This window comes from Populus alba, chromosome 1 (assembly GCF_005239225.2).
Source record: "Populus alba chromosome 1, ASM523922v2, whole genome shotgun sequence".
NCBI lineage: Eukaryota > Viridiplantae > Streptophyta > Magnoliopsida > Malpighiales > Salicaceae > Populus > Populus alba.
In genome coordinates, this window is record NC_133284.1 from 33432722 (window position 1) to 33456399 (window position 23678).

At 35.2% G+C, this 23678-nt stretch overlaps 3 protein-coding genes across 4 annotated transcripts; 2 read left to right on the forward strand and 1 right to left on the reverse strand.

Annotated features, from left to right (window-relative positions):
* The first annotated feature begins 3187 nt into the window (after positions 1–3187).
* On the forward strand, positions 3188–8484 carry LOC118055486 (phototropic-responsive NPH3 family protein NPY2). Of its 2 annotated transcripts, none has more exons than XM_035067405.2 (5): positions 3188–3449; positions 4377–5176; positions 5926–5995; positions 6462–7637; positions 7828–8484. In XM_035067405.2, the coding sequence occupies exons 2-5, from the start codon at positions 5115–5117 to the stop codon at positions 8362–8364; spliced, it is 1845 nt and encodes a 614-aa protein (XP_034923296.1). In that variant the 5' UTR covers positions 3188–3449; positions 4377–5114; the 3' UTR covers positions 8365–8484. The 2 variants fall into 2 exon arrangements, with proteins under 2 accessions (XP_034923296.1, XP_034923297.1); XM_035067406.2 differs by lacking the exon at positions 3188–3449 and adding an exon at positions 3478–3815.
* A 3667-nt stretch (positions 8485–12151) lies between these two features.
* Positions 12152–13338, forward strand: LOC118055485 (LOB domain-containing protein 39). Its single transcript, XM_035067404.2, has 2 exons — positions 12152–12433; positions 12595–13338. Exons 1-2 carry the CDS (start codon positions 12250–12252, stop codon positions 13029–13031), a joined length of 621 nt encoding a protein of 206 aa, XP_034923295.1. The 5' UTR covers positions 12152–12249; the 3' UTR covers positions 13032–13338.
* A 2533-nt stretch (positions 13339–15871) lies between these two features.
* Positions 15872–23508, reverse strand: LOC118055484 (QWRF motif-containing protein 2). Its single transcript, XM_035067403.2, has 7 exons — positions 23164–23508; positions 21520–23075; positions 18801–18920; positions 17981–18097; positions 17789–17878; positions 16356–16463; positions 15872–16268 (listed from the first exon to the last, which is right to left on the reverse strand). Exons 2-7 carry the CDS (start codon positions 22960–22962, stop codon positions 16188–16190), a joined length of 1959 nt encoding a protein of 652 aa, XP_034923294.1. The 5' UTR covers positions 22963–23075; positions 23164–23508; the 3' UTR covers positions 15872–16187.
* Positions 23509–23678: the final 170 nt, after the last annotated feature.

A 23678-nucleotide genomic window follows, 5' to 3' on the forward strand; every position in this document is an offset into this window, starting at 1 on the left:
AACCTAAAAAGGTCATATCTAGCGAAATAATTTCCACCAGAAAATAGTGATCCTAAACAGGGCGTTTTCAGTGAAAAGTTTTTAATAAGTGTTAATTTTTGTATTATAACTTATTTTTTTAAAGTGTTTCTCAATTATTTTTTTATTTAAAAAATCATTAAACTAATTATTTTTAGGAATTATTTTGATAATTTTAATATACTAATGTCAAAAACAAATAAAAAAATATTATCTTAATATAGTTTTCATTAAAAATTATTTTACACAATAATATCAAACATTTTGATATGACAATTCTTGTCATTGCCAACATAATGCACACCATGAAGTTATGGTATGGAAATTTTTGAGAGTATAGTTATTGTTGTTTTTTAAAATGTTTTTTATTTGGAAATGTATTAAAATAATATTTTTTTTATTTTAAAAAAATTATTTTTGATATCAGCACATCAAAATGATTTTAAAATATTAAAAAAATATTAATTTTTTAAAAAATAAATTTTTTTTTTTAAAATTTTTAAAAGATAAAAATAAATAGGATTTAAAAATCAATTTCAATGAAAAGTGGGTTTTTCGGTGCCTCGGCAAAAATCCAAAGCCACCACTAAATTAATGAACAATATGTTTTGGTGTTCAATCACATCCTATTAGACTACACATGAAATCCAATCATGGTTTAGAATCACTCCCACCATGCCGAATGAGCATTTTCAAAAAACTCTATAGCTATTGAAAAAAGTCTAAAAATGTGAAATTTATCAAAAAGGAAAAAAAAAAGAAAGAAAAAAAGAGAGAATCTTGTGGAGACAAAGACAGAGCCTTTGAATTTATTTTTTCAAAAAACTCGAGGAGACATCTTTAATTTGTCATAGAATTTCACATATATTGGAGAAATTATATCACAACAATCCTGGAAAACACTGTAATAAATGAGATCAAATTAACACATTGCCAAAGTTCAAATCCCGTTCTTGTTAGAGAAGAGAGAGATCATCTGGGAAGAGAGAACTGCTATATATTGCGAGTTCAAGCACCATGATGCTTCTGATAATGAAGAAAAGAAGAAAAAGAGTAACACAAGCTACCTAAATAACCTTTGTTCACCTCTAAATGGCCCTGAATTCAAGCCATAACTGGTCATGATTATTTGCAATGCATGACAACGAACTAAAAAGCTTTCAATAAATCTTTGTGAACATGGATATTTGATATGTAGTTGCTTGGTTTTCATGCAAATCATCATGAAGCCAACATGGTATCATCATAATCAACATAATTGCTCACACTAGGAGTGGCCCTCTATGCGTTTTCAATGAACTTTTATATTCACTGGCATGGCTTCACTACATTTGCTACATACAAGCCCAGGAATTACCATTACCATGCCTCTAGTCCGCATGTTATGCTTGTAATAAAGTGAAAATGGTGTATGCAATGTGATGATCTTGTGTGTGCTTTTGTACCTTTTCAAGTTTTAAATATGCAAATCTGGATCCAATCTGATTCTTACTGGTAAACCAAACGCAAAACAAGGGGAGGATGCCAGTGGTGGTGGCCCTGACCATATTTTGATTCATTTTACATCATCTATAGAAAGTTCATCGCAGTGCTGTCGAGAAGCATCTTAGTCCGACACGTGCAAATTGATCATAATTGGATTAATCTGATCTAGACCTCGATTATGTGCTTAAGCATCGACGCCCCGACGGTTATCATGATTAGGGAATAGTTTTTTGATTAATGTGATGCTGTTTAAAGTGATCTGGCTAAACAGTATTGCATTGCCACCATGTGCACTCTGTTGGACAATCAAGCACATAAAATCCTTTCTTTCTCCCTTGTTAGTACATCCATGAGTTGTAAATGTGCTTGCTTTTTAGGTTGGGCCAAAAAGGCAGAAAGCAACCAGTTGCTAGCTAGCTAGTACTCTGCAAATAACCAATGATCACGAAATCTTGCAGTTAAGGGAGATACTGGATCCTCCTAGTCTGATATGGTTCATACACTGTCTCCAAATTATTCTCCCTTTCTCTAGCAAAGTTAGGGACCGTAGAAGATACGAAGATGATTCTCCTCAAGATTAGCCACGAGACAATGATGTAAGGAATGGAGTGTTTGCAACTAGCAATAACCAAATGTGATCAAAGCGTATGAAACAAGGAGAAAAAAACATGTGGTTGGGTCAAAGTTGACACTGGGGATCTATTTTCCACAACAAGCATATGGGATCAAAACTAGAGATTATATTCCTTTGAGATCCTGATTGTTAAGATTAAGCATTTATCATGATTTAAAACAATTGGCGTGACGATAAGTTGTCGACTAATTACGTCTTAAAACCCACACCACACAATGACTTTTAAAATCTTAGTTGAAAGGCTCGAAGCAATAGGAATCAAGTGTTTCTTAAGGAATCAAATTCTTTTTGTAAGGGTTAGAGAATCTAGCAGTGTTTAAAGTGGTAGAGTCAGCACCATGTGTATGAGTTCAGAAACCCTTTACAGAAAAGATAAATAATGGGGACCTTAAAACGTGGTGTGATTGAAGAGTCACTTTTATAGGGATATGCCCAAATGGAATATGAGATGTTCTTTGTTAGTTTTATAATGTAAATTGCTGTTTCTTGGTGATTCTAGGGCTGGATGGGATTCTTGGACAAAGCTGGCAAATAGTCAAGTCACGTTTAGGCCAATCTGATTAGCCAGTAGCTCCTCTCCCGGCCAAGCAGGGCTCAGCTTGTTGATTAAAATATAGCCGATGCATGAGAATCTTCTTGTGAGTGCTTTCATCAACTACCCCATAACCTATTCTTTAATCAGTTGGTCACCATTCCAACACAGAGTTTTCTTAAAAGAAAATCTTGACCTTTTACAAGTTTTAGACTCTTGAAAATCCAGACTCGAGATATAAGATGTCCTTAACCAAGTTTTTTTCTTTTTCAAGAATGAACTAAACAATGCGTGTGATGCTTTATGGCACTTCTAGTGATAAGAAAATAAGCACATGAAATATTTTTTGGAACAGCATTTCATCAAAAAAGTTGATTACAATTTACTGTACTCTATCTGCTGTAACAGGGTTTGAAAGTATGGGGCCAATCCCATCAACCCGAACTTGCAGCAATGCGCCATAAATTTAGCAGAATTAAACATAATCGACACTTTCTTTTGTATTCTTTGCTTTTTTGGGTGCACAGTAATCATTTAATTAACCTGAGTCAGACGGACATCATTTGCATCCATTCTTTATTGAGAGAGAGAAATGAGAGAGCCAGAGACGTGCCATGGGCTCAGGGTACTAGGCTACTATCAAACAAGTAACTGTGTAAATTGAGGAACGGAAATCCTAAGAGCTAATAAAGACGGGTCATTTCTTAAAAGGCAGTGTAGTGGCAACAGGAAAGCGAGCTCTGTGTCAGTTTTGGCGTGCATGACTGAGCAAAGGTGGCGGTGAGTGACATCTTTAATGCTCCCTTCTCCAAAAACTGAATGAGCTTATCTTTACTTTCTTTCACAATAATTAAACCAAAACAAGAAAAGACACTCGAAGACCATTTTTATTTTTGGTTTGATGTAATAACTGTAAAATGTAGGATTGGCGGCAATACACGCATATGTGCTAAAACATCGGTTTCTAGCTTGTGTTTTTGTGTAAGAAAACTTGTGGGGTTTTCGGTTTCTGTAACCAAGTGACGACTCATCTTCCTGGAGATTCTCCTTGGTGATTCCCTTAGAGTTTTGTCTTCGTTAATGTTTTTAGCTAGTTCGGACTCAAAATTCGCATCTTTTCAATGGTACTAGCATAGCAATTATTGGGTGAGTGCCTCTATCTAGTTTGTTGAATCTTCACGTTTTGCCTTCAAGGTCTGGTCTTTTTGACGATTTTTTCTCCTTTTATTGTTGTTGAAATAGGGTTCTTTTTGGAGGGTATATCTACATTGGTCCTAGGAATATGGTAGCAATGTTTATGGCTTTGTAGGCATGGATACATGGGGTTAGTCTTGGATTTCAGCGGGGTTTACACGGAGAGTGGCTTTTGGAGTTTTTGTCTTTTGGTTTCCAAGTTGGTTCTATTCAAACGTCAACATATGGGGTTTTAGCTTTAGGTTTTATGATCTTTGGTTATTATTAAACTAGATGCTTGTTGTTTAGCAAGGTTTTTGTTACATATTCTGGTAGATTCTTTTGATTTCAGTTTCAGTTTTGTTGTTGGTAGTTGAAGTTTGATTGTTCATTACTAAAGCATTTTGACGACGTGTCTCTCTCATTTATTCCCATACTTGGCCTTTTTATTAAAAATAAAATGAAGATAGATGCTTGCTGTCTGCGTTTTTGGTGGTTTATTCAACTGATACCGTGATGCTGTTTCTGTTGCAGGTTTTCAAAGTTCAACGGTAAAAATATACATATTCTTTATACTTGTCAAGTTTGGAACTTGACATTTAATTAAGCTGAATTCTTCTTGTTGATATATGAATCTTCAAATAAAGAAGGGAGGAAACGTATCGGAGACATGAGAGATGGAGAGATAAAAGAAATAGAGTGTGAGTGAGGTGGAATCAGATTTATGCTTGTGGGTTGTTTCTATTTAGTGAATTGTTTAGTGTAGAGTGCCTGTTGGCCATGTCTCCTGGGTTGATTCATTGCCTCCGTACTCTGTGGGCTTTGCCGCCGATTTAGGCAACAGCCATTTCTTTGGCTTTCAATTTATACAAGAGATCCTTTTAGTTGAGAAACTACTCGATCCCATCTTCTTTATATCCCTTTTTAACTCTCTCTCTCTCTCTCTCTCTCTCTACCCTTCCTGCCTCGGTTGCTTTCAAGATTTGCACATACCTTACTTGGTACACATTGTTCACTACCCTTTCAGATCCTTATTGACTCTCACGTAGGCCAAGAAGTCTGTTACAATTGAGGAACCTGGTCCCCACACCAGGAGTATCCTTTCCAATTCAGGAAAAAATTCCTCGAGTTGGGTTATGTAGATGTTTCATTGGGAATGTGTGGTGGCGAGCGTATAGCGCAAAGGTGTTTGATCTAGGAGTGATCAATTGAGTGCGGGGAAGAATATTTCTTTTGAAGTGCTACATTATTTGGATCTTCTTGTTTGGCAAGATGAAGTTCATGAAACTTGGATCAAAGTCAGATTCGTTTCAAACAGATGGGAATAGTATTAGGTGAGATGCTTTGTAGCTTAATTTGCATTTTGTTTTATTCCTTTCTGAAAATCTTATTTTGATTCTTGGAGTTGCTTTTATGTTTGATACATTTTGGTTTCTTTTAAGTTAATCCTCTAATTGATGAATTTGCACAGCTGCTGCTTTGTCATAGATTTGCTACTTTGGTTGCATGACTACCTTCTTTAAAGAAACATGAAATTTGGGTTTTCTACTGGAAGGCCATACAACATTTGTATTGCTGGAAAGTGAAGCAAATGAGGATTTATTCAGCCTCTGTTGGTAGTTGCTAATACCACAGATGCTTTAACAAAATGAAATAATCTTTTAAATGTTTTGCCAGTGTGTTTAGTTCCCTTTCTCCACGATCTCACTTTCATGCATGAGCCCAGTGTGCACTGATTATTTCTATCTTCTCTGAAATTGGAGCTGCTTTGAAATACCAAGTGGTTCAAAAGGAGAGATTGTTCAGTTTCTGATTGTTTGAGGAATTGAAATTTGTTCTGGTCCAAAGTTATTGTTGGATGCTTATGATTATAGTGTTTTTTTCCACCCATGGGGTCATATTTATGCACTTGGCCCTCATAAAGTTTGGTCAGCCTGTGAAGCTTAATACATTCAAAGAAAGTAAAAGAATGGTTTAGATATTCGGAATAGCATGTGGTTATACTTGGCAGTATGCGTATTGCCACATTTAAAAATCTTTTGAACTGTTGCTGACATTACCGAGACTTTATGTTCATGTGCAGGTACGTGGCTACCGAGTTGGCAACTGATATCACTGTTAACGTTGGGGATATAAAGTTTTATCTGCACAAGGTACTCATAATCTTTCAATCCAGTAAACATTTCAAATTGATGACCATGGTATTATTTCTGTAACTTCATCTTGATCTTTGTATCTTTAGTGCATGATGCAGTACATGACACTATCGGCACCCTAGGTAGCTGATTTGCTTATCAATCCAATATAAGTGAGCCTGTACTGTGATTTTTGGTTCTGCCATGCGAGGACAATGATCTGACCAAGCTCAGCTTGGTTTGGCAATGTCTGAAACAAGCATAGTAGGATGGCAGCAATACTTGAGTGATTCGATGCATTCAATATTATTGTTGAATAAATCATCTAACCTTTTGTCAAAGGCATCATTGACTAAGGCTTCAATTATGCTGGGGTAGAGTGTTATGAAATGGAACTGTGTTGGAAGCCAATAGGAATCTGTGTTAATATGCTATGTTGCTACAATTATTTTGATGCTAATTAATTTAAAATCCTGCTGTGCAGTTTCCTCTTCTGTCCAAAAGCGCTCAGTTGCAGAAGTTGGTCACAACTGCCAATGGAGAAAACGGTGATGAAGTTGACATTTCTGATATTCCGGGTGGGCCTTCTGCCTTCGAGATATGTGCAAAATTTTGTTATGGCATGACCGTAACCATCAATGCTTATAATGTTGTTGCTGCCCGATGTGCGGCTGAGTACCTGGGAATGCATGAGACTATCGAAAAAGGGAACCTCATTTACAAAATTGAAGTCTTCCTTAGTTCTAGCATATTCCGCAGCTGGAAGGATTCGATCATTGTTCTTCAGACCACAAGGTCACTTTTGCCATTATCCGAGGAACTGAAGGTGATCAGCCATTGCATTGATGCCATAGCTGCAAAGGCCTGTGTTGATGTTTCAAAAGTTGACTGGTCCTATTCATACAATCGAAAAAATCTCCCTGAGGCGAATGGGACTGAATCAAACTTGAATGGTCTGAGAAACCGGTCAGTGCCAAAGGACTGGTGGGTTGAGGATTTGTGTGAGCTTGAAATTGGATTATATAAGCGTGTTGTTATTACGATTAGGACCAAAGCCATACTTTCTGATGAGGTGATTGGAGAAGCTTTGAAAGCTTATGCTTACAGAAGGTTGCCAGGTTTCAGCAAGGGTATGATCCAGAGTGGACAGGCAGCAAAATATCGATCGACAGTTGATACCATTGTGTGGCTGTTGCCTGCTGAGCGAGGCAGCGTCTCCTGTAGTTTCTTGCTGAAGCTATTAAAAGCAGCCATATATGCTGACTTTGGTGACACAACAAAAGGACAGCTGATAAAGAAAATAGGTCAGCAACTAGAGGAGGCTTCTGTAAATGAACTTTTGATTCGCGCAGGGGAAGGAGAGACTATGATGTATGATGTTGATTCAGTAAAGAAAATGGTCGAAGAGTTTCTGATGCGAGATCAGATTGCTGAGATTGAGTCGGAAGAAGGCCATGAGGTTCAGGAGACGAGAAAACCTGGGATTTTATCTGATGCTTCCAAGCTCATGGTGGCAAAACTGATAGATGGATATCTAGCTGAGATAGCAAAGGATCCAAATCTGCCCCTGTTGAAGTTTATTGAACTTGCTGAGATGGTATCTGGTATCTCCAGACCTGCTCATGATGCACTTTACAGGGCAATTGACATGTATCTCAAGGTAATCTCGAGATTTTCTTTAAATTCACATCAAAAGTTTTCAAGATACAATAAACAGCATGTTTGATCCCGCAAATCCACATTCATAATTGAAAGAAAGCATGTCCAGTGAGCGTAGCCAATCATAAAACTTGGGTGCATTCTATTTCTTAGTGGTTACTGATGTGGAGTGCTGCTGTTCTTTGATGCAGGAACACCCAGGGATCAGCAAGAGTGAGAGGAAGAGGATATGCAAATTGATGGACTGCAAGAAGCTATCAGTTGATGCATGCATGCATGCGATGCAGAATGACAGACTACCACTGCGTGTAGTCGTGCAGGTACTCTTCTTCGAGCAGGTCAGGGTGGCTGCGTCATCAGGCAGTAGCACTCCCGACCTTCCCAAAAGCATCAGGGATCTTAACAATGGGTCTCAAAGGAGCTCAAGGTCAACCACTACTAACACCGAAGAAGAGTGGGATGCTGTGGCCACTGCTGAGGAGCTCAAGGCTCTAAAGGAGGAGGTAGCTTCCTTGAGATTGGCTAATGGTAGAAATGGTGTAGATAAGGCTGCCAGTAACAAATTGAAAGGGATGCTTAAGTCGAAGAAGATCTTTAGTAAGCTCTGGTCAAGCAAAGGAGAAAAGGGTGAGAAGAGTGGCTCCGATTCATCAGAGAGTGCTGGTTCTGCTAACATGGAAGAAGCTAAATCCACACCTTCCAGAAATAGGAGGCACTCAGTCTCTTAGTAGAATTTAGTTATGATGCAGAGTAGTTTTCTTGACATGTTTCTTTACTGGCCTTTTACCTGTGTTAATGACTCCAACAGCTTGAAAAGAGCGGTGTTTTATCTTCTAAAAAGAGCAAAATGAAGTGAATATTACTGCTGCAATAAACGAGTATATTACAAATACTAGCAAGAACATCATGAATAGAATAAAAATTTCCTGTTTGGAATTCCTCAGCAAATGGGAATAATTGAGAATTTAAATAATTTTAATATATTGATGTAAAAAATAAATTAAAAAAAAAGAAAAGAAAAAAAAAAGAGTAAAATGCGAGTTGGGTTGGGCCCTATGGATCACATGGTTTTATCTATTTGGGCTACACCTGACTTGCAAGTTCGGGCCGCGATTTAAATGAATGGTTGGACCACTAAACTGGGCGGACTCTAGTTCATGTTTGGGGTTGGAAGCATTCCTCCGTCGTCTTTCTCACCGGTCACTGTCACTTGGCAGCCGGCACCGCCCTGTGTGTATTTTACCGGAGAAACGGACAAGAAAAGTGTAGTGAAAAAGAGGCGAGGCTGCTTCGATGATAAACTAGGAATGTTTCAACCTAATTGGCATAAATCGAACAAAACAAGCTTAAGAATGATGGTAGTTTGCGCCGTCTGTTCTCCACATAATCGACTCTTTGAATCCCACTTTTCTACACGTCGGGTGGGTATATATAATTCATACAGACATTAAGGAAAACTACAAAGCACTGCCTACACTTTTATTCTTTAATTCGATATTTAAAAATACTATAAAGATAAATCAGATATCAATCCTTTTAATTTATAATTTTAAAATAAATAAATTTAATATTAAATTTAATTTTTTCAAAATACTCATTTAGTTTTTTTTTTTTTTGAAGTAATAAGATTAAGATAATATAAGAAACAAGATGAATTGAATTTTATATTTTGTAAACATGTAAATTTAATTTATTTATTAATTAAATTTAATTACATTAAAGAATTAATTCCAAATAATTTATTAGTTTTTTCCCTTTTTCAAGTGAAGTATTGGGAACAAATCCTCCCATAATTATTATTATTTTTCTAATAATAAGTTATGATCCTTTAACTCCTAAAGCTACATTAAATTTGTCAAAATCTTAACTGCGAAGACATAACTCACTGAAGCACCAAGATTCGAGAATGGTCAAATACAATTTCTCGTCTTTCCGAGGAATTATTACAATTTGCAAAATTATGCAAAAAAAACCTAAGTTTTTAAACCCGTTCAACCCAGGTTACAAGTTTTGCTGAGTTACTCAGATGAATCCTAATATTTTTTTATAAATTAAAATAATATTGTTTTGATTAAAAAAAAATAAATAGTCAATAAATTATAACTGAATTTTTAACTGAATCTTATCGGGTCAACCAGATCTTTGACTTTTTTTATTTTCTTAAACTCATTTTAGTTTTAGTCTTGGATCGACTTGCAAGTTTTAAAATTATGAAAAATCTAGTATCTTTGCATAACATATGGGAGCTAAGATGTAGATGTAATGCGGCTACAAGTTACCCAGAAAGCATATGGTTTTAATAATTTATGCAATCCAACGTCACTGTGAAAGTTGCCAATAAAATAATCTTCTTGTTAATTCCAATTAGTTGTAATAATTGGAAGCTTGTAGTTTTGCTTGCCGTTTATCTCAAGGTAAATGGTCAGTCTAATGCCTAAAAACAGAGTAAAATTGTCGCAATTAGTCTTATTTCCTATCGTTTATTACATAGGAAGTTACCAAACCAAAGTATAAAAAAAACCCAAGTGACAAAAAAGGCCTCATCTTCCTTTTTTTTGTCAAATTGTTTCCTCTTTTTTCGCGGGGGAGGGCGGAAGAGGGACTGTAAACTACGTACAAGACAAACCACTATCACAAGGTTTACGAGTTCAGCAAGTTTCTCCTTGGGATAACCTTGAAAAAAATATTTTTTATATTATTTTAATTTATTAATATTAAAAATACAAAATATATTATTTTAATATATTTTTAAATAAAAAATATTATAAAAAATAACTACTATTACATTCACATACAAACTATATATGAAGCCTCTTGTAATAGAATTTAAAACGCCAAAAACAGTACCTCATTCTTATAGCTAATGTGAGAGCATTGGAGAGTGCTTTCTTGGCAACACGCAATATATGAAGCCAAAAGTTATTTGTTGCCAAAGCTTTTTGTTTTTATTATTTCTTTTTTTTTTTTTTTTGCAAATTTTAATCATTAGCTTGTCATTTATGTCAGAATTAATGATGAACATTTTAATCAAATAATTAAGGCTTTTTTTATATATTTTTATTATTCTTAGCAGGATAAAATCACGAGATTAACTTTTATCTCAAAATTAATTTAAGCTTGATTTAGGGGTAATTTTGTATTTTCGAGTAGGTTTCTAAGTTATAAGCATATTAGTTGAGAGGTAAACTGGCTTTCTAAATTAATTAATTAATTAATTATATAGAAAAAATAACTTGTGAGGTGCATGAGAGAAGTTGTTGTGGTTCGGTGGCGTGTGCGCCTTCATATAATAAAAAAATTGCTTTTTTTGTATTGGATTCCTTATGAGATACTCTTCCATCCCAATGGTGCATGTTGAGTTTTGATAGATAAATTATCATAAAAACTGCATTTTTATTTTCTTTCTTTTCTCTTCTCCCTTGAGATTCATGCCTTTTATTTAAAATCCCAGGACAATCCCCTTAATTAGATATATTTGAGTATCGATCTTTATTCTTTTGATTTGTTAATTTTTATTCTTTGCTTTTTTATAAGTTTTTATTTTTAATTGCATCCTTCAATCTAAAATTTTCATGTTTTGAATTTTCAAATATGGTCTTGATTTTTTTTCCGTCTCTTTTGTAAACTTTTAGGGTTTTTTTTTTTTTTTAATTTTATCATTTAATCAAAATTTTAATTTATTGATTTTTTAAGATTTGGTCCTCGTTATTTTGGTGGTTTTTTCTTTTAATTATTTAGTAAGATTAATTTTCTTTTCAATTTATCCCTTTAATCCAAAATTATTGTCCCTCTCAGTTTTTTCTTTAAATTTTTTTCTCATTCTTTTAATTACTATTTTTATTTTAAATTATTTTTTAATTTTTTCTCTTAACATTTGATTTTTTAAAATTTTAGAATTTGTAGTTTTTCTGGATTTGATGCTTCCAATTAAATGGTCAGGTCATGAGTTTTATAAACTGACATGGTTTTCCATATTTTTTTAGACTTATTTTATTTTTTGGTCTAATTACTAGATATTGGTTTTTAAGAAAAAATAGGTTTCATGGTTTTTTTTCTTATATATATATGGTTATCCTATAATCATGACATAGTTTATGGGTTTAGTAGGTTAAACTAGGTCTTTCATGTTTTTTTTTTTCTTTTAATAATTGTTTTTTACTTTAGATATTTTCATGTTGTTAATTTTTTTAATTTTATTTTTTAATATTTAATTTATCAAGAATTGTTCTTCCTGGTTTTTTTTTTATATTTAGTGCTTTTGTGCTTCCAAAATGAAAGAAGAAGAGGGAAACAGAAGAAAAGAGAAAGAATCCAATAGATGAGTCAAATGGCCCAAAAACCCGATTATTCGCGGAAACACGCAGCTGCTCTCTCACCCTCTTCCTTGGAACTCAACCCGACAACAAAAATTGAGTCCTAATTTACTAAACCACGGTTAATTAAACCTAACCATAATTAAACCTCTCCTCTATATATGCATACCTGTCCCTTACTTTTCTCTCCTGCTCAAACACCAACTATTCTCTCTGACCAGTATTACTCGTTACCAGAGTAAGAAACCTGTTTTTCTTTGCCTAGAATCTTACTTTCATGCCCTAGAAAAATCTTGAACAATGAGCTGCAATGGCTGTCGAGTTCTTCGAAAGGGATGCAGCGAGGATTGTATTCTTAGACAAGGCATAGGTTGGATAAATAATCCCCAAGCTCAAGCTAATGCCACCGTCTTTGTTGCCAAGTTCTTTGGCCGTGCCGGCCTCATGTCCTTCATGTCCTCCGTGCCCCAAAGCCAACGTCCGTGTAAGTCTCGAAACCATACATCACACTAGAACAACTATCAGATCCGAAGTTCAATTCTTTTGCATCAAAAGCAATCCTGACTAATTGAGAGCCATTGATAATATTTATTGAAGAACCATTGAAGCTAAAAGTTTTGTTTTGGTGTGTTCTGGTCTTTTCAGCATTGTTTCAATCGCTTTTGTTTGAGGCCGTGGGGAGAGCGGTGAACCCAGTAAGTGGAGCAGTGGGGCTTCTCTGGACAGGAAACTGGCATGTATGCCAGAAGGCGGTGATGGCAGTGCTTCGCCGCGGCACAGTAGAACCACTGCCAGAATTGGAGGACGGAGTCTTGGGACCAGAATTCGATAGTGTTTCAGAAAGTGGTGGTTTTAGGCCGCCGATAGATCATGTCGGTTCAGGATCACAAAAATTGAAGAGAAAGAGGAATGATGATGGAGCCAAATACGGACAGACGACTGATCTTGATCTTTGCTTGATGTACCGGGGATCAGAGTCCCCATCAGAAGAGTCTGAAACCACGACATTGAAGCGTAGTTTAGGGGATAATTGCAGATTCCACGAGGGAGGTGAACCAAAGCTTTTGAGACTGTTTGTTTAACAAGCTACAGGAGCAGCTGAACCATAATTACTATTATAATTACCTGCAAAACGATGATTCTGCCAGAGAAACATATGAACAGTTACTCATGCACTACAGTTGAGGCATTCCTGTATGATATGATCAATCAAAACAGGACAGGTGAATGAACAATAAAATGAGCTTTTTCTTGTCTTATCGGAGAGACAAGAAACATTATAAGAATCAATGAAAGGTTTTGCTTTCTTTAAATATTCGCCAATGTATTCTATTCTTATTGTTATTACACATGAAATGAAATGAGAAAATAGGTTTGGAACTTTCACGAATGCACCGGCACCTCATGTTGATGGCGGGGTCATGTACTGGAGCCCCGTTTATTATTGTGGTTGAGTTGTTTATTATTATTATTATTATTATTATTATTTAGCTTTAAATTTAGATTTCAGAAAATAATTAGATTGGTTGCCTACATTCTATTGTACCCTGGACAAATATTTTTTTCAATGTAAAAAAAAATGTTAGGATAAAAAAGTTCAGGACTCGAGTAATGAAAAAAAAAAGTAACAATAATAAATAAAATAACAACCAAAAAATGAGAAAGGGGTGCAATTGAGAAACATTTATGATTTGATAAATTATTTATAAATTAAAAAATAACAGGAGATGAAATTGAGAAATATTTATAATTTTATAAATAATTCAAAATTTAAAAAATAACAATTAAAAAGACATGGATCAAATATGAAGGAAAAATAAATTGCAGGGTCTAATCCGATTTTTTTAAAAGGGTTGACATGAAATTCAAGTTGAAGAGAAAGAAAACAATAAGTTATCATGGCACTAAAAACAAGGAGAGTTTGGGGCACTTATCACCCTGTTATCTTATGGGTACCATGACTTTTTAAACATTATCATGGAAGGCAATCTTTGGTGGCCGGATGACTTCACATGTGTTGCTTGAACGACAAGGGGCTATCAACATACTAATGAGTGCATAAGCTAACATGTTTTTTTTATATATATATAATATTTAATAAATATAAATTACAACAATGCTCCTAAAAAAGCTTTAGAATTTACAATAAAATTAATGTAAAATGACAGAAAAACCCTTGTAAGATAGTTGTGTTGGTTTTGTCTTTAAGAACATTAAAGCAATTGCATTATTCTAGAAAAACTAGAAAGACAAAAATACCCCTAGATATTAGGTATTATATTATTTTATTTTAGGGTTAAATTAGTAATTTTATTATTAAAAAATAAAATAACTTATCTAAACCCTATACAATTTATAAAAACCAATTATATTATAGTGAAAGCCACCTTACCTCCGTTGCCTAGTTTAAAGGTTTTATAATTCAAAGGTAATTTTATCATTATTCTATTATAATAAACAATATTTTGAGTATCGGTATAAAGTAACTTTTATAGGAGAACTAGTTTTTCTATTCCAGTTTTGCCTATATTCATTCGTTGATATTTAGAGTGAGGCCCACCAACCATTTTCTTGCTGGGCACCGCCAAGCGTATGCATAATTGTGATATTTAATAAAAACTAAGATCTATTGTGCATCTAGATATATACAGTATAGTTATTATTTTATCCTTTCAACAAAAAATCAATAAATTTCTATTGAGGGTAAAATAGTTTTTTAGGGTACATTAATTATTATAAGATTGTGGACAATTAGATCTTTTATTTTTTAATTGCATCAAAAGACATGGGCAATTCTATCTTTTTACTTTTTTAAAAAACACGATGTAAATATTATATTTCTCTTAAAAATAAAAATTAGTAAACTTGTATATGGGGTTTTTTTTCATCTTTTCAAATTATTTTCTTTTTAAATGAGTTGACATGGAAGCAATTTAATCTTTTGATTAATATAAATATTATTAAAAAAAAAAAAAAGGGTTGGTGATGCATAAATTGCAATGCTAGTAAGTGGACAAAGCATGTGACATCATTCCACATCCAAAAGCAACCTTCCAGAATGGTGTTAGAAGCATCTTGACATTCATTTTTCATTGGTGGCACGCGTGTATACGATGACAAAGTGGTTGGGTTCCAATTAGCTTTTTCTTCTCCTTCCTCTTTTCTCTCTTCTTCTTGAAAAAAAAATATAAAGGTATCATTTAATTTGATTTTTTATTATTATTTTCAATTTGATTCTCATTCTTTTGATTACTATTAGTTTTGTTTTTTAACATTTTTTTGATTGAATTTTTTCTTTAATTTTGCCATTATCATTTGATTTCATTTTATTTTTACATCAAATTTGATTCTTATTCTTGTGATTGTTTTATATTTTTATTTTTGCTTTTTTCTAATTGAATTTCATTTCTAATTTTATCTCTTGATATTTGATTTCAAATTATTTTTATATCAAATTTAATTCATAAAATTATTTAGTATACTTTCAACAAGATTATTTCAATATCAAAATCACTTTATAGATTTTACATGGTCAGGTTTTTTTTTTTTTGTCAATTATTTGCTATTGCTTTATTTTTTTTATTTGTATTATTTAAATTAGACAAGTTTGTATATATATATTTTTTTTTTACGACCAAGTTAACAACCTGAGCATTGAAATTATTCTTAAACTTTTTAGAAATCCTTGCATCACCTTACATTGAAAGCTATGCCGTGTAATAGCGCTCGGAATAAAGTCGACAACATGAACATTTGGCAAATAGCCATCACCATGATTGGTTTCACTCAACTCAGACGCTGGTTTGCGACAAGCTCACTTGTTCAGTGAACTACTACTAATTAAGAAGCCTTGCGACCAGACTTCCAACCAAAAGACAAAGAACGACAAGTTCACAACACCATGTTCAGATTACAAGATCAAGAAGGCCAAGAACTGCATAATTTTGAGTAATCAGATGAACCACCGTAAATGATACATATATATACACAATTACTTTCCTTTTTGCATTGTATACAGCTAATTAGTAGGAGGCGACAAACCACTTCCTGTCATGGGATATAAAGATACATGGAATAAAAGAGATACAAGACCACAAGTGGTTCAAAAAAATGCCAAACGTGAAGCCAAAACTAACTACTCAGTCCATGTTTATTACCTTCACCTCCACCCAAAAGAAAAGGAAGAGTCGGGTGTCATGTTAGCATTTTAGAGTGAGTGGTCAAGTGTGAGATCAGTTCTACACATGTGTTGTCAGGCTGCTGGTAGTTGGCAAACGATTTAGTTGTAATGTATGTGTTCTCATGCTACAGTCCTTAACCTGTTCGTATATGTATAATCTTTCGTAAGCAGATGGAGAGGAAAACAATCCACTAATCCTAGAGTAGCCGGAAGAAACAACCATTACCTGCACGATTGCTAAGGCAGATAAGAAACCTTTACATTGTTCAAGCATGCGTCTTTCCTTAGCAGTCACATTCAAAAGTTCAGCCACCAACGAGTTCATGTCCTCCACCTGTGAATGACAAATTTTTTTAGATGTGAAGCACATGCATCTCTAAAAAGTCCATGAAAGAGGCAACCAAATGATGTTGAGCAAATCTATTTGCATTAGTACATCTTTTTCATGCCCCTTTCCCTTGATTTATCAAGTTTAGAATAAATCAAGTTATTTCCAGCCATTAAGTGGAGAAGTTGACAGTGAACTCTCAATAAAATTGTTGGCATTGTTCTAGATACCACATGACCACGATGACACGGTACTGGTGCTATTGGGTTTCAGGAATGAGAGTTAATGTCATAGGAGATGAAGATGGAAGGACTTCGCTAATGTCTCGATGCCAATTGCCATACAATCAATTTCTGTTCCACTGACTTGAAAGGACAAGACTGATTTTATTTCAGGGAGAATGCGATTTGAGGTCTTAAAAGATTAAAAAAAAAAAAGAAGAAAGAAGACAGGACCTGTCTTAGTGGCGGATTCTGATACACCAGTTAGGTGTTTTGTAATACACCAAATTGCATTTTATACTGCAGGCCCACTAAAAAATTAAATTTAAAATGCAGTTTTTGTAAAGCAGTTTTTACATGCTTTTTTAACTGAATTTCGTAAAACTCTTTTTTTTTTTGCGTTCCAAAAACACTTTTTTCAAATTTTTCAAAATTTTAATTTTTTCTTTACTTCAAATTATTATTTTATATATATATATATTTAGATCATTTTGATGCTCTGATATCAAAAATAATTTTTTAAAAATAAACAAATTATTTTAATGTATTTCCAAGTAAAAAGCATTTTTGAAAGCAACCACAACCAAACATTTTAACATGTTTTTTGTTGTACATCAACTTTAACCACAATTTTTACCATACACGTATCTAAATCCAATTAACCACATCTGACCATATTTTTTTTAAATCATAACCACAAAAGCTACTTCAGAAACAAATATACTCTAATAAGTCAAACAGGACTTGCTGTACTTGCCAAACAATAGTAGTACACTGCACTTAAAAACAGGACCTGTCCAAGGTCTACCTAGTCAAACCAGGCAACCCATGAGCCAGACTGCGCATAATCCAGCAAACTCCCTCAAACCAGAGTCAAAACTGGGTGACCGAGCTAGTTAGCAAATCCTGACTCTTCGTTAACATAGCACTAAAAACATCTTTTAATGCTTTATTGCTCATATATTAAGAAATTAGAAGACAAGCTAAGTAACTTAAAGTTTGTCGTCAGAGCACATGTTTTAGAAGAATATTTGGCATGCTCGTTAGTTAAACCACCCCTCTCTTGAGTTCAAGATATTATGTACAACTATGATTACAAGAATGAGTTACCTTTGATGATAGTGAGCATATTGAGGACGCCATTGCTTGCATCACGTCAACAGCTGAACCGACAACTTCTTTCAGATTTTGTACATCGGCCTGTAATATAGAAAAGTAAAGTTTGTTAACCTCGGTATTGCTAGTGTTGAGCTTGTAAAATGCTCCCTTTCATCTTAGATGATTAAAACTGAAGGCATGTACCACTGCTTTTCCAACAACTGGAAGGCGAAGGGTACTGGCCTTCAGAGCTTCAGTTGCTCCTTCAAGGGAACTTGAATGATCTCTGTCAAGAAGAGACCATTCTTCTAAATGAGCAATCTGCATTCACCAAGTAAAATGAACTTAAGTGATGAAGATGAGAAAACCAGAATGAATAAAATACTAAATGCGTTTCCGGAAGTACCAAAATAGAGTAAAATAACACTCATCTACTTCAATACAACCCTCATGACTAATCCCTGGGTGTTAGTAAATAATCATTCATCATGGCATTGGAGACCCTTGATATACAAGGCACATGACCACCTTACATTAAAAAAGTTACTCCTGAAAAAATGATCAATAAACTAAAGGAAATCTAGATAAAGCTCTACAAGCATCTATAGTATACGCAAACATCAAGTCCTATAAATGCTTCACCGGTTCACAGGAAATTTTTTAATCTCTCCAAATGATTTTAGAAACAATTTTATGGTCTTAATTGTTTTGAGGTCAGGTTCCAAATAAAAGTAAACATTAGAAAAATGACTCTGGAAGGCATTTGGGGCACAGTTGGCTGGTAAGAGCTGGCAAACAGTATAGATACTCCAAAATCTGTATGCCACTAACAAGTTACATGAGAGAGAAATTGACCAGTCCAAATCCGACAGGTATAAATACCAAATGATATGCAACCATTAAGGGCTAAATTGATCTCTCAGGTTTAACTTACCTACTAATTCTCAAGCTGGGTGAATACAGATAGTTTATCAGAAATATGAAGAGGTTCAGTACAAAAGTTAAGTGAATCTCTTAATCTTACCTGTCCCTTGAGGATAGAAGTTAGCTTCAGCTTTTGCCTCAGCAATATTAACTTGATTCTTCTGAGAGTGACAGAATGCCGTAGTTCTGAGATTGTTACCCATGCATTCCACATATTTTTCTGGTAGAAAGAATAGCATTAAGAGTGTGAAATCAAAATAATATGTCTGCTACACTTATCCTGAAATTTTGGCAACAAAGTAACTCATTGAAATAAATTGTTTCAGGCTAGGGTATAAGGCTTAGAAGCCAGTAGAAACAGAAGTTTCTGTAGGCGGTACTGCAAGAGCAAGCTCCTGAATCAAAGCAATGTCTCACAAGGTTAATGCAAACAAAAAACAGTCAATGAAACACAGACCTAGATGCAAAGTATGAAGTGGAGGGCGGGAATACAGTTATAAAATTATGAGGTGCATAGAAGTCCATTTATGCTGAATGCTAGTGATCCTATTTGGTTCCTGTTCCATTTTCCTGTTCTCTAAAATGTATTTCAGAAACAAGACAGAAAAAACTGATAAAATTTTTCTTAATTGTAATTTTGTTTCTTCATGACCTCACTTTAGTAGAGCTTTTGGAAACACATAAAACAACCTTTTTCCTGTTGTTAATTATGGAGCTTTTTTTGGAGAAACAGATTTTCAGAAAATTGTTTTCAACAGCTAGCCAAACAGGTTTTTCAGTCTGAAAAAGGGTTTGTCTCAAGAACAAAAAACAGTTTTCAGAAACACAAGCTAAACTTACCCTAAACTTTAGACTTTACTAGCTTGAGCCAAACATGCCAGGCAAGTATGGCTAGTACACCAACAGAAACAAGGTTAGACTCTAACTTTAGGATGCATTTTTCCTTCCATATGCTTTCGGAGGAGAGGACACCACGTAAGGTGGAACAACCCCGAATTACTAAAAGAAGTTAAATGATAAGTCAGCCTTTTTTGATCTTGTACAAACATCAAAAACTCTTGCATCCCCAACACCACAAACTCTGAAACTATCCAGAATGGAATTGTTCGCACCAACTCTCAATCCTGTACCACCTTCAAAACCTCAAAGGCAAGGAGACAAGTAGATAATCAGATACTGAAGCCTTCAAGCATTCCTATAACAGCATCAAGAAATAATTCTCAAAAGCAGGTCATTGACAACCATTAGCTTAATGAAAAGCAATTATAGAAGAAGGGATTTAAAAGTTTTTCCACTGCATTCAATGCCAAATCAAAGCATCTCTCATAACATCCAAAAACACGAGGTGAGAATGAAAAATATCCCAACCTCCAATATCCATCCACTTCCCTTGTTTGAGTTTACAATCCATCTCCGCTAACTTCCCTTTCCCATGTTCATAACACCAAAATTACAGAACTAAAAGCACTTTGCTCAAAGAAGCAACTTCCTTATCCTATTTAAAATATCTATACTGACATTTACTGAAATGAAATCAGAACTTGTCTTGTATACCTCCTCAAACTGCCCTTTCCCACGTTCATAAGACCAAAATCGCTGAACTAAAGGTCCTTTATTCAAAGTAGCAACTTCTTATCCTATTTACAACATGTATAGTCACTTTCACTAAAACGATATTTAAAATTGTTGTGTACTCCCTCCACTTTCCCCTTTTAGTACTCTTCCAACAGAAACATCCCTTTGAACCTTTACCAATCCCTTATGCACTCTTAATCTAATTGTGAAAACTGGATTATATTAAAAGGGAAGACTTGTATAGTCAACAATCTCTTTAGACAAATACAACTTCTGCCCTGCTAGTTCCCAATTTGTCTGCTCCACTGTTGCTTTTGATTCTAGCATGGACTTGAGTGAGGAATCCAAATGCAATCCAAAGTAATGCATGGGCCCATATATAGGAATTGTTATTGATTACATATACAATGGCAAATGTTTCTTTAAGGTACTCATGGCATGCCTAAGCCCCAGAACTCCACATATGTTTTGTGTAAATGATGCAGATCGCCTAGGAATAAAAGGGAATGGAGTTTTGGCCATTCCTTTAATCTTAGAGAAAGTACTATTATGTGTAGAATACTGTCTTAGGCATGAAGATAATCATGTCGCCTTGCCTCTTGGGAATTTAAGATAGCATAAATCCTCAATTTAAGCACGAAGTCTGTCCTTGCCCATAGTTATGCAGCACACTTTTTAATAAAAAGCATGCCAAAGCCATCCAGAAAGTAAATTCCATCTCTAGCAAGTACTTAATCAAGTTTGCAAACTCGTTAATGTTATCCTTTTGATTGTGAACCACCTTAAGTCAAGGTCCTTCTTCTTAACCTATTATCTCCACCAAATTCTCAAAAATACACACAGAAATTTACTTGCTTAGATTTATGGTTCATGCCCCATTGTTTGGACTCTGGAAGCCAATTTATTGAACACTGTCCTTAATTTTTCCACTCCATAGAGTACTTTTTTATGCGAAAAGTCTAAACAATTTACATCATTACAAAGCAAATAACATACAGAAGCTAGCACCCGGTGAAAGAAAATAATAGCATTTTCATCGAGCATTCACTTTCAGATTTGAAATGGACATTATTTTCACGTTCACACACCAAAATGAACACATCAAATATTAGCAATGAAAACCGAACATTGACTATTACCAATGAAAAGGTGCATCCACAGGATATAAACTAAGCTAAACAAAGAGAACTGAAATGAATAAATTGAAAACAACATAATCTAGATGATAATTCAGTTTATCATACCTCTGCACTCAGTCTTTGCACCATGAAGGTAGCATCTGCCCTTGCATTTACAAATCGCCATTGCAAATAACGGTTATACAGAAGCCTCAACATGTGTGCATCGACAATTCTATCCTCCCCCATCTTCCCTCTCCTTAAATCAACAGAGAAACTAAGAATGGAAGGTGTACTGCTGCTCATTGGTCTCACCCTTGAAGGACTAGACATCCCTCTAGACGGAGATGAAAATGAAGATGTCCAAAGCTTACCAGGAGATGCAGGCCTTGTAGCTCCCCTAATAGGTGATGCTGCCATCATTCTTGGAGAAGCCAAAGGACCATCACTACTAAACCTTTTTGATTGAATAGCCTTTGGTGAAACACCCATTCTAGAACCGGGACTAGTAGATAAGGGTGAACCTGGATCCTGCAACCTCCTCATCCTGCTATTAGTTTCCTGCCAAAACCTTGCCGAAACAGCAATGCCACGAGCCCCTGTTTTCCATTTACCAATTTCTGTCACTCCAGAAGTGCTACCAGAGGAGACACTATCACTATCAGAAGCAGTGAGATCACCAGTATAAAATGACTCATTGACTGAAACAGTATCTGGGTTTTGCTTAGCAATATTGCCTAAATCCAAACTCAACCTCCTACCCTCACCAACCATCATAGACTGCTGCAATGACTTAACCCCCATTAACCCAGATCCAACAACCCTCTTATCTCCACCACAACCAACAACAGCACTACAATCCAAACTCCTAGACAACAGTTGATTCCGCTCCTTCAAATTCCCTTCTCTACTCCTCCCGGGCCACCTATGGTGATCCACAGGCCTAGAATTCTCACCCTGATCCCCCACAGGAGTTGCTCTCCTCCTCTCAGGAGTGGCTTTTCTGGCCACGTTATTTTGTGGTGGTGTCACAGACTTAGCTTTACTAATTGGAAGTGAAAAGGCCTCACCTTGAAAAGAAACTGATAAACTCCTTGTTGAAGTAATCAACATCTTCGTCGCAGCTGACATTTCAGCATTGCCTTGTGGGTTTGGTGTTGTTTCCCTTGAAGAAGTAACAGGCCTTCTTCTATCAACAGATTGGGATCTTTTAGACCCAGAAAGAAAAGGACTTGCAGTTGTTGTTGATGGTGTGTGTGAAGTTCCAGAATTAGTAGACCTTGAAAGTAACGGAGAAGGAAGTCTCTTTGGAAATGAAGAGCTTGAAGATGAAGAACTTGAAGTGGTGGTGGTGGTGGTGGTCGTTGTCGTAGAAGTGGAAGGAGAGGGAGAGAGGTACCTAGAAGGGACTTGTTTGCCTCTGGGTTTTCTTGTTGCAATGTGTGCACTACCATTGTTTTGTTGTTGGTCTTTCCCTGAAGGTAAAAGTGGGGGTCTTGTTAGATTAGGGGTTTTGTCAGTTGAACTAGTAGCTGCTGCTGCTGCTGCTTGAGGAAAGGCAGCCACCATTCTGTGTGTGATGAATCTGGTTTACGAGTTTCTCACATTGCCTCTTGAAAAACCTTAGGTTTTACGCTTCTCTCACATTAAAGACACAACATCGTGGTTTTCATGGTTAAATCCTGCAAAAAAAGTTGGGGAAAGTTAGGATTTTGAGCAAGAAATAGGAAACCCAAAATGGGTTACAGATGGATTAGCCTGCATTTTTACCTTGTACTTCTGTTTTGGGTTTGAGGGGGATCAGAGAGAGTAGGTGAGAGAGGTGAGATTTGCGAGAGGAGAATCACAGGTGGGCTTATGTGAGCGTGTGTGTTTTGGGTGTAGGTTTTGGTGAATCTTTGGAGAGAAGTAATGATAATTTAATTGTGTTTGCGCCATTTTTTAGTTCTGATAAAACTTTCAATTACGGTTAGTGCATGGTTTTCCTTTGGTTTTTCTACTCTACTCTACTACTACACACCTTCATTTTGTACAGAGTTCTGGTATTTGACTGAGAAGGTTGGTATTTGTTTTTTAATGGTGTCTCTGTCTCGCGCTACACCTACAGACCAGAGGAAACTCGTTATCCTTTGCTTCATTTTTCTTACTGATTAGGTATTTAGGATTGTGACGGTGATAACACACTTGACTGAATCAAGCATCTGTATAATAACATCATGCTTGTCATTTGTCAAGTACATTCATGATCATGCTCCCTGCCAAGCTATGTAATTCAAGAGGGATTT